The 10,884-nt window shown below is 49.2% G+C and overlaps 1 protein-coding gene across 1 annotated transcript; it reads right to left on the bottom strand.

Annotated features, from left to right (window-relative positions):
• Window positions 1–6,009: 6,009 nt before the first annotated feature.
• LOC119386152 (neprilysin-1) lies at window positions 6,010–8,854 on the bottom strand. Its single transcript, XM_037653495.1, has 2 exons — window positions 6,636–8,854; window positions 6,010–6,253 (listed from the first exon to the last, which is right to left on the bottom strand). Exons 1-2 carry the CDS (start codon window positions 8,852–8,854, stop codon window positions 6,010–6,012), a joined length of 2,463 nt encoding a protein of 820 aa, XP_037509423.1.
• Window positions 8,855–10,884: the final 2,030 nt, after the last annotated feature.

Raw genomic sequence — 10,884 nt, 5'->3', positions numbered from 1 at the left:
CCACATACCTCCTCTCCACTCCCCCTCACAATTCCCCTTCCCCTCTACCCCTTTCCACTCTCCACTTACCCTCTCCCTTCCCCTCTCCGCTTTCCCTCTCCACTTTCTCTCTCCACTCGCGTCCCCTCCCCTTCTCTCTCCCCTCCTACGCTGCCCCCCTCTCGCCTGCCTGTCGACCGCGTTCCCCGCTCGCCCTGTGAGAATTAACGGCCAGGCTAGATGGAAGACACGACGCGCGTAGCGTCCCTCTTCGCGTTCCACGACACGAGGTCGGTAGCATGCCCAACGAACGCCAACGGAACGCGATCGTGCAAGTGCTCCGGCTTCGCATCGCCTCATTGTCCCCTTTAGCGGGAGATGGTGTAATTTTTTTCTTTGCCATCTGATTGTGTATATTTTTTCGACGTCATTTCCGTGACGGAAATACGTCACTGAAGTCTTGGTGGACCCCGGCGTAAAACACTTTCGTGTTAAAAGAAATATACTGAGCATTATAGCAACAGAATTTTAAGGCTAATGAGTTGGGGCAGAGTTCACAAAGCTTTCATTTCGTAAGTGTTCTTTGCTACTGACCATCCGGTGTTGTTAATGATATGCGCAGTGACCCGCCACGCTGGTTTAGCGGTTATGGTGCTCGACTGCTGACCCGAAGTTCGCGGGATCGAATCCCGGCCGCGGCTGCTGCATTCTCGGTGGAGGCGAAAATGCTTGAGGCTCGTGTACTTAGATTTAGGTGCACGTTAAAGAACCCCAGGTGGTCGAAATTTTCGGAGCCATCCACTAAGGCATCCCTCATAAGCATATCGTGGTTTTGGGACATTAAACCCCAACAATTATTAATGATATGCGCAGCGTCACGAGTTCCTGAAAATGTCTCTGACAGTTCTAGCGTAAGACGTTTTTGTGCTTACGGGCCCGGGCTCTTTTACTTCTGGTTTTAAATACATGTATACGCGCTTCATCTCTCTCTCTCTCTCTCTCTCTCTCTTTTAAGAAGAAGCAACTGAACGGCAGGGGAAGCTGCAGGACTACCAAAACGCTGGCCTATAAGTTCGTTGCAGAGCCGATTGAGCGAAGTTTGACGGTGCTTCCGCTTACCGTTTATTTTGCGTTGGATCTTTCGCCTGTTTTCATGGTCGATGATTGGGCTTTCACCGCCCTTGCAAATGTGCCAATTCAAAGGCTGTTTATATATTCGCGTACAACGGACCTGAGAGCCGCGTTTAATTCCGACGTGAACTGTTGCAGCTCTATAGATGCTCGCACTGCCCACCTTTACTATACCACTACAGGTGTGTTGGTTAACGGTTAAATCTGTTCTATATACGAAACCACCAGACAAAACAGCAAACGTTACCTACATATGCCCTCAATGAAACTACATTTACGCATTCAAATTTATTAAGGGAGCTTCTGCAGGTGCGTTCAAATATTCGCACATATTAACATCAAGCATCACCAATGGTTCCCGCTCATTTTGTAATTTATTTTTGCAATCAAATTGACAGTGCGTTGCACAAGCCACATGAGATACGCTCTATATAATGCGATCATGAAATATGGTCAGAGTGTATCGTATACTGAGGCCCAAAACCTTGCCTGTATTACATTTCGCCGCAATGACGTACATTTCGTAGCGCTAAGCTCGGAACGGCGGCAAATGTTGGGAAGGCGCTGAGCTACAAGCAACGAACGCTCACCGTCGCACGAACGAGACTCTCGTGACGAAGGCGCCATGGAGACGGCGGCGGGACTGCCTGAGACTCCGTCCGGGGACTCCTCGCCGGGGCTTTCGTCGTGCACTGAGAAGGGACTCGACGAAAGGCAGGCTTCCTCGCCATGGAGTGTGCTTCCTGCAGCAGCGCGTATGCACGGTGGTTATTAAGAAAACAATGTATACCTCCCAGTTTGAAGCATGACTATATATATACTGTCGAACCCACTTATAACAATATTCAAATGCCTCGAAAATTTCATTGTTATAATCGACAATCGTTATAAACAGGTTGCATTAGAAAAAAAGAAAGCAGCAAAATGGGGGGATAGCAAGCTCTTGTGAGATTGACTGATTGAAAAACTGATTGAAATGCGTAGGGTGCACATGAGTGCTTCGAATAAACTGTTGGTGCCAATATTTTCACTGGCCTGTCCTGTATCGTTAAACAAAATTTCCGAATATTGTACCATCAAAAAAAAAAAAGAGAAAGGTTCCTAAAATCCACGCACTAAAGCAATTAAATGCTGCCCTTGATAGCGTTTTGACTTTTATGCTACGGATAACAGAAAAGACCGGTACAGCAGGATAAGAATCTTGATGGCGCATTTAACCTTATGGAATATTGATGTCGATAAGCTTTTCTCTATACGTTGCTTCGGAGAAGAAGCGTTTGTTTTCTTTTGATAGCAATTCCACGCCACAAAACTCGGTGGCGTAGCGGACACAGACGGCGAAACATGTTAGAGTGCGTGGTCAGGACAACCTCAGTCGCACCTCTCCAGGCTCGTCGCCTGCCTACGCGCGATAATCGCAGCAAGCTTTCATAGAGCACCATTTGTGGGTCTCTCGCACACAATGTAGTCTAACGCCTTGCTTTATGGTCACATTGGAGATTAGTTGTACGTATACCAATAATTTCTTTTGATGAAAAAGCTGGCAAAAACGAAACAGTAGGCAATAGCGCAATTTGAAAGAAAAGAAAAGTCAATGAAAAGGCGATGACCTGGCGATCGGAAGAAACACTCTCGCCGGGCGCACTACTTCCTGCTAGCATTTAGGCGTGCGTTGAACGTTCAAAAACGAGGCCGTACGCGGTTTCACTCCCAATGACCCCGTCCTTCAGAGGAGGTCGTAAGTCGTAACACTCTTACCGGCCATTTCCCGAGGCGCAGGTATACGTCCGGTCCAAGCTATCACAGGCGCTGCAGGGTGCGATCTCTTCTGTCAATGCCGTCACGTGACACGACAGTAGTGCTGCAGCACGTGCACACGGCACACCTGAAAGTGCCCGGATAAAGCAGTGACGTCAGTAGTCAACCATATTGAGTGGAGATTCACTAATGACGACGACAGGCGGCCATCATTATTGCTAAGAAACGGGCAGTTGAAAATAAAATAATTAACGTGTGTGAGCTTGCGTAATCCTTTTTCTTTCTTCTTTCTTCTTTTTCTCCATACACGCGCGGGACCCTGAATGTTCAGCAGCGGACTTAAATGGCTTTCGTGATCATTGCAACAAATCTTTCTGCATGGACTGGGAAGTCGGAAAATGTGATGCTCTGAGCTCTTGCAGCTTTCAGCTGCAAGAGCTCAGATGGCGTTGTCGCAGTCATTGGTTCGTTCTGCGTTTTGTCTTTTGTCTTTTGTCGTTCTTCGCTTTAGATGTAGATGTTGATCCTAAGGTTGTTGGCTCACATTCACGCTGGGGGATCAGCCAAGAATAGCTTTGTCGTTTTGTTATAGTACTTGAAGGCCACTTTCTTTCTTTCTTTTCTTTCTTTTTTTTTAGATTTTCTGAGCTCGGGGACACTGTTTTGGCAAATTAAAAGTTTATTTCATCATCATCATCACTCGGGTGGACATACGATGCTTGACGTGGCTGACAGAATGTGCCTTCACTATGCACGCAGTAATCGAATTTACTACCTTTCCAAACAGCTTATACCATGCCAATGCAACCCCAAGTTGTGAGGATGAGGATAAAATGTTAATTGAGAGAAAAAAAATTAATAAATAGTACGAGGGTGAAATGTCAAGGGTTGGGTTCTCCATCCCAGGACACCAGTGGCCGCCGCTGCTCGCCCGGCTTGATCCAGGAGGCCCCTTTGGGTCTTCAGGTCCACGAATTCTTGGCTACATTTTCGCGTCATAAGACGCATACGCTACGGAGGATAGTTAATGAGTCGGGATGTATAGTAGAAACACTGCAGCCGTGTAAGAGATGTTGCTGTTGCCGGCGGCGAATTCTCTACAGAAAAAAAATTGGGAGACGCTTAAGCTTCGCTTTTAAGAGTTGAACGCGATAGCGATATCCGGCCCCATCCTCATCATTCTCTGTTTCGCTTGTCATTATGTTTAGTCGCCCGGTGCACACACACACACACACACACACACACACACACACACACACACACACACACACACACACACACACACACACACACACACACACACACACACACACACACACACACACACACACACACACACGCACACACACACACACACACACGCACACACACGCACACACACACACACACACACACACACACACACACACACTCTCTCTCTCTCTCTCTCTCTCTCTCTCGACATACCTATATAGTAAAAGTAAAGGTTTCCGCCCTCTTCAACAGCACTTTTATGACAACAGTGTACCTACTGTATACGTGTGTGTAAGAGAATGCGCGCACTAATGTGTGCGCCCTTTGTAATGGGTGGCATGGTTGTTTAAACCAGCAGCAATTACGCGCGTGATACTTTTTCGAAGTTGCGATGCACCCACTACGTGTTATAGTAATACATTATACGCATTATATGTATATACTACATTCCACTACTATTACAGTATGTACCATTATATGAAAGCAAGACTCCATTATATTGCACAAGGTATAAGAAAAAGGCAGAGGGGAATAAACATAGTGACTTAAAAATCTGTTGAGAATTCTTGTGTGCTGCCATATCATTGAAAAAATAGCGGCATCTGCGATTATTTTTTAACATGGTTTTTCCAATGCTAGACACAAGGCCTATCAACGCAGGTTTAAAGAATAATCAGGAGTGAGGGGGCTTTTTTTTTGGGGGGGGGGGGGGGGGGAGAGACAGCCGCTCATGAGAAGTACTTTACGAGGTTTGTTGATATGTTAACTCGTTAAGCCTGCAGGTATATAACGCAAGTAGCCATGGAAATGTATTTTTAAGAAGCGGCTCCATTCATCGCGCGTCTGACGTATCTTCAAATGAAAGTTTTTACAGTGTCCCCCGCTCTAAAACGTTTACACTATACAAGTCGCTCCGTACACCGACTCAAAATCACGCGTCGACGAAGCTATTGCATAAATTTGCAAATAAATAACTAGTAGAAGTGGAAAACAAATGACAAATTCTAACAGACTGAATTGCGTTCGCGTCATTTATTTTAAATATATAGAGGATTGCAATAATGATAGGAGCAGAAGAGGAGGTCATATTGACCCTAATGCTTTTATGACATAAGCAGTATACTGTTAGAACAGAATTTATAGGCCGATAAAAACGCCCATCGTGGGTCAGTTGCCAGGTGTCTCGTATATTAGAGCTTGTGAAAGCAATAAAGCCAGAATCTGGCATCCGTGTAACTCGCTGCTATTGTATAAATGATTCTAAACAGATGATTGTCAGGAATTTGCGACTCTCTGTGAACGATAAACGGGCATGCGTGGAGGTTGCGTACATATGCATACACATCACAAAAGCAGGATATCGATGAAGCGGCGCTTCCGAATCGCGTTAACATCGTTAATGGCGTCACTTTTTCGTGTGCACAAAGGCGAAATATTAGGCACGGCATATATGGCGCCTGTGTTGCGTGTTTTTCTGTCTCTTGAATTTGCGCTGTAGTTCTCATATCAGAATTTAGAATTGCTCCATCGATAGCGCCGCAAAGATGAAGTATGGGCGCACATCTATAGCTTTAACTCCTGATCGTTCGGCCGCGAACACACATGGCAAAATTGCAATACAAACCGATGCCGAAGTGCATGGTCCACCTGGCTATGCTAAGAAATAACATGGAATAACTCAAGAAAACACTCAAGAAATAACATGGACAAAAGAGAGAAATAAAGAACGCAGGAGCGTTACGTATACGCACGAAATGATATACTATATATATACACGTCACGATATTCAGTTTTCGAACTTCGGAGGTTCTTCACACAAACCCAACATCACAAAACCAACGAATCACATTGTCAGGATATGTGTTCTCCTGGATTCTGTCCATATACTCGTCATGCACAATTCGTGCCTCAGAATGCGCAAGCGTTCTTGACGGCCATCGTTGAGCCTGGGTGACAGCCAAAGGCCTCGGCGAACGGCGCAAAGTTTCGCAGTGGCCCGTTGACGAAGTACGGCGCCGGAGACCGGACGCCGTGGTGGAGGCGCTGGTGGAAGTACGAGTCCTCGTACGACTCGCACCGATCCAGGGCGAACTCGTAGAAGAACAGTCGCTCCGTTACGTATGTGCCCACTCTTGAGTCACGGAAGGTGAACCTGCGTTTTTTCTATGCTGTCACGCACGCTAATTAACGTGCCCTTACATATACGGTATCCTATAGCAAACGCGCGAAGGCCTTCATCATGCTAATTGACGTATATACCTGGAAGAAGCCTCCAGTGTTTCAAATACGTATATTTGCCCTCAGCCCTTTCGCTGTACAACCAGCACGTGGTCTAGCCTCGAGTGACGTCAGCGCCATTTACCATAGCAGTATGCAGGGTACTCTGCAGCACCCCCCCCCCGTTCTTTCCGACCCCCTCCCACTGAGGTCCCTAATTAGCATACTATGCAGTGTGCATCGAGAGCCACCAGCTGTTTTAGTTTCACTCGGTACCGAGCCGACTATGTATACGATCGTACGATAGCCCCTTATACCTGTGGCTTCCGTGGGCGGCGTTCTGCTTGAAGACCTTTAAGGCCACCGGCAGAGCGAGCAGGTCGCGAGCATCTTCCCGCGAAGCCACTTCGCCGGGACCTCGGTTGCCATAGGACTGCTTGTGCAGGCAGCTGGCCAGCATCTCGAGCCTGAGGTGCGCGACGTAACCTGGAGGACCTATTTTTGAGACCAAGTCCAAATCCGTAAGGCGGGAGAATGCTTCCCTCGCTAAATCTATGCCGAGCGTGGGAACGTGGCGAATGAAGAAAGCATCCTTGGTAAAATTCTTGTCGACTGCCGCAGGAGGAACGGCTAAGTAACCATTGTCAAAGTCCAGCCAAGGAGTGTCGCGAAGCGACGGCCCGCGCCAGGAAGTCTCGAAGCTGCCGTTGACCATCCTCAGGAAGGTGTTGGAAGCCGCGGAATCGAGAGCTCCATGCATCAGCATTAGGCACGGTTGGCCTTCGCCTTTTCCGAAAAATCGGCGGGTGTAGCTGGCCTTCGAATTTACGTTTGCAAACCACTTCGGCACAAAAACCTGCCTTCTAAGCTTGAACATGCCGTCGCGGAACCTGTTCGTCACCGTGGACGTCAAGTTCAAGTCTTCCCTAACGCGACGCACGGCCTCCGCTATCACGTCCTCGACGAGGGCATCCGTCGAATCCCGGACTCGGCGCTGGTTGCGCAGCTCCGCATTCCAGAAGAGGTAGGCGTACGGTTCGGGCAGGCTTTTGGACAGCACCCTCAGGCAACGAAGGTCCGCGGCCTCTTCTAACGGGTCGCCGTCCTCCCAACCAGGGTGTCGCGCTCCGGCGAGTAGCGCGAGTTCCAAAAATTCTAGGAGGTTGAGAAAGGGCGAGTAACGAACGTATACCCTGAAGGCTAGGTAGTTGAGCACGTTGCCAGATCCGAAACGCTCGATCAGTGCAACCAGTGCCCTCTGAAAAGGATCGCCCTTGACCGTAACCAACGTAGATCCACGGACGCGCATCACTCCCTTAAACGCTGTTCTGAGGAAGCGAAGCCAGTTCCAATGGTGCGTGTTCAGCAGAGCCGACACCGGGCTCACGACGTAGTTGTTCACTGCCATCCAGCTGCCGGCCAAGTCAACGAGTGCCTGTTCTATCTTGAACAGGTGCGTTGTGTCTCGCAAGCCGTGCGTCCTCTCCGCGGCCGAGTGAAACCAGTCGGTGTTCACTTCTCGCATCTTGACGAAATCCCTGAACAGCGTCTTCGGAGGACCTATCCTGATGGCCCACTGAGCGGATTTTCCTGGACCAAGGGAGTGCTTCGTAATCTCGACGTTTGCCAGAGCGGGAACGGCCGAATGTACCAGGACTCTCGCCGCAGCTTCGGACACATCGCCCGTGAGATCGTTTCTGTAAGGATAACCGCCAAGGCCGTGGATGTGAAGGAGGCGCTGGAAGTTGGCGAACGCGTCACGTTCCCCCGTCTTGAGTCGACAGGACTGCCAGAGATGCAGGGGCCACCTCAGGAAACCGTCGTCCGTGCCGTCCTTCATTTCGTTCAGAAGGACGTGCTCGAAAGTCTTCAGACGTAGCGTTCTCGGAGATATCAATGCTGACCCCCGCGGCGGCGTGTGGTTTGTGAGCCACTTGCCGCATACGTGATGGTAAAAATCGGTGCAAGGATCAACGTTGTCGTCAAGCAATGCTTCCAGTTCGCTCGCTATCTGCGCACAACCGCTGCCGTGGCAGACACGGGTGTAAGATTTCTTCCCAGATGTCTGTTTCGAGGTGGGCTCGAACTCGGCGGTGGTGCTAGTGGTATACGAGGTTGTGGCGTCGGTGTGCTTAAACGAACCGATAGTAGTAGCGGAGTCGTCAGGGATTGCGGTTTCAGTGAATGGTGGGTGAGTCGCGGTTTGAGGTGGTCCAGCATCGTGTGTCGTTGACGAACGCCGCAGCGGTGCGATACGTTTCGTACTGGCTCGAGCGGTGGCAAGAAGCTGGCTGGGAAGCTGAGGCCTTGCGGCGAATTCGTGTGGATGCGACGCAATGTTTATGGGCTTTTCACGAAAGCTGCGCACAAAGGTGGCCAGCAGGAGCGCGACGGTCAATATGAACACGAAGAGGACAGCGTAATCTGACTTCCTCGATGCATAGTCTTCGGAGCTTTGGAAAAAGCGCCGAGGGTACCAGGAACTGCCGTCCGTTGTGTACCCGCTGGAGTCGGTCGAACGGAACAAACGGTCCATGACGACGGGACGTCGACGCTTGTTCTTCAAGATGTTTAATCTAAAGCCGCAGTGTTATTCACGGCTTGCACGTCGCGTACGAAGTCGTTCGTGCGTTTCTTCTTCTGTACTGTCAACGTGTCGGCGTTTGCAGTCGCGTGTCGCGTGCCACGCTTGGCCTCGATCGACCATTGGCCAATCAGGATGATGACGATGGTGATCCATTCACTGGTCATGACATGATTTGTGCTATAAGGGAAAAAAAAGAAGAAAACTAATCACAGCATATCCCCGAAGTGAAAGATGACGAGTGAGCGAAGCTCCGGGTGATCATTAACCGTGAATCCCCCGTACATTGCCCCCTCGATCACGCAAAGAAGTAACACGTGTGTACAGTATATACGAAGTTGTTTATTAATGGTGTTGAGGTGTGGCCGGCATTTTCCTTTCATTATGACCGCCTTATGATCGGTTAACTTAAATGTAAAGCCAAAGGTTCTTGTATGGGTCCAACCTGAAATTTGAGAAGACGAGGTCAATGCAAGTTCCTCTGATCGAGCCTGAAGGAAGTGCGGAGCTGGGCAGACTTCTTTGTTTCTGTTCCGTTTCCTCTTTCTTGCCTTCTCTCTTTTTCTATTTTCGTTTTTTCTCTTTATTTATCTTTATATCTATTTCTCTTCCTATTTTTTATTTCTTTCTCTCTATTTCTCGCTTGCTTCCTCTTTTTCAATTTTTATATGTGGTTTTGCCTGCGCCCACTCGTCATCATTCACTTCGTGGATATGCTGCGATTCTGAAATTTTCCTCATTAGCATCATCATCAAGGCGCTCGAAGAACAAGAGGAAGAAGACTTCTCTTTGGCGCGAGCGCGAGAGCGAGCGCTTCCAGAAGAAGAAGATGTTTAATGACAAGAAGGAGGAGATGTCAGCCTGGAAAGCGGCTTTCTAGCCTGCTACTCCTCACGGGGGTAAGGGGAAAGGGAAGAGAAAGAGAAAGAGGGAGGTGTGATGATAGGTGACTATGGTATGGCACAACGAGTCACTGTACACACTGTCCTGCACGGGGACAGGACACGCGCGAAAGTCTTTATACCGCACATGCTCTAAAGACGAGCATCTAAACCTGTATCGCTGAGAAATCTCAAGAGGCACTTTAAACGTTGGGCCTGGTCTGCAAGTTCCCAGGCACCCAAAAGCTTCTCCTCCGAAAAAGACCGGGAGTCTAGACGATCTACGACGCACTTAAGTGACTGTCTTTCGGTCGCGTATTGAGGGCACACGCACAGGATGTGGTGAATAGTCTCAGACGTGTGACACACACTGCAGTTAGGTTTTCGCTCCTGCCCAATCTTGCAAAGGTATCTTTGCAAAGGTTGGTTGGTTGGTCCTCAGCTACTTGGCGCAACCCACCGCGGGGGATCGGCCATGAAACGGGTGGTACCTTAGTTGTCTGGCTTGGAGTATCGTGCACGATCTTCACTTTTTCTAAAATTCTAAAAAGACAGGGCGTGCGAACACGTACACAAGAAAGAAGTCAGGACACCACAAACGCAGGGGCGTAGGCAGAAATTTTTTTCGGGGGGGGGGGGGGGCACCTCCTTGATTTGTAGTGGGGGCCGGGCAGGCAGATGTGGTCAAGTGTCATTTTGGGCTCAGTATGCAATAGCAAAAAAAAAAAATTCGGGGGGGGGGGGGGGCACGGGCCCGGTGTGCCCCCCCCCCTGGCTACGCCACTGCACAAACGCCGGCGTTTGTGGTGTCCTGACGTGTCCTGACCGGTGTGCCACCCACGTGTCTTCAGGGCGTGAAGCTTGGATTTTGAAACTTAGAAATTGTAAACAGCCATCGGCTACAACACGCGTGTGCAGCCAGCACTTGCGCAATAAATATTTCTGCTTCTACGCGGGGCTGCGATGTCCGATAAGCAACAGAAAGCGCGTATTGAGACGCTCGGCCGTCTACGCTGGCCGGCTAATGGCGCCTTTCTCCTGTATGCTGGCCCATATGTTGCCTACCTCCACATCGACCCCAAAATTAGGCTCACTCCCAAA

Source organism: Rhipicephalus sanguineus, chromosome 3, assembly GCF_013339695.2.
Source record: "Rhipicephalus sanguineus isolate Rsan-2018 chromosome 3, BIME_Rsan_1.4, whole genome shotgun sequence".
Taxonomy (NCBI): Eukaryota; Metazoa; Arthropoda; class Arachnida; order Ixodida; family Ixodidae; genus Rhipicephalus; species Rhipicephalus sanguineus.
The sequence above is the reverse complement of the archived record's forward strand: the minus strand, read 5'-3'. Positions and strand labels throughout refer to the sequence as shown.

What these genes read in the sequence shown, in the direction of transcription:
- LOC119386152 (XM_037653495.1), bottom strand. Translation starts at nt 8,854, where the DNA reads ATGGACCGTTTGTTCCGTTCGACCGACTCCAGCGGGTACACAACGGAC. An exon ending in GCCGCCCACGGAAGCCACAG is followed by an intron (nt 6,254 to 6,635) that starts GTATAAGGGGCT and finishes GAAAAAACGCAG; the next exon opens with GTTCACCTTCCGTGACTCAA.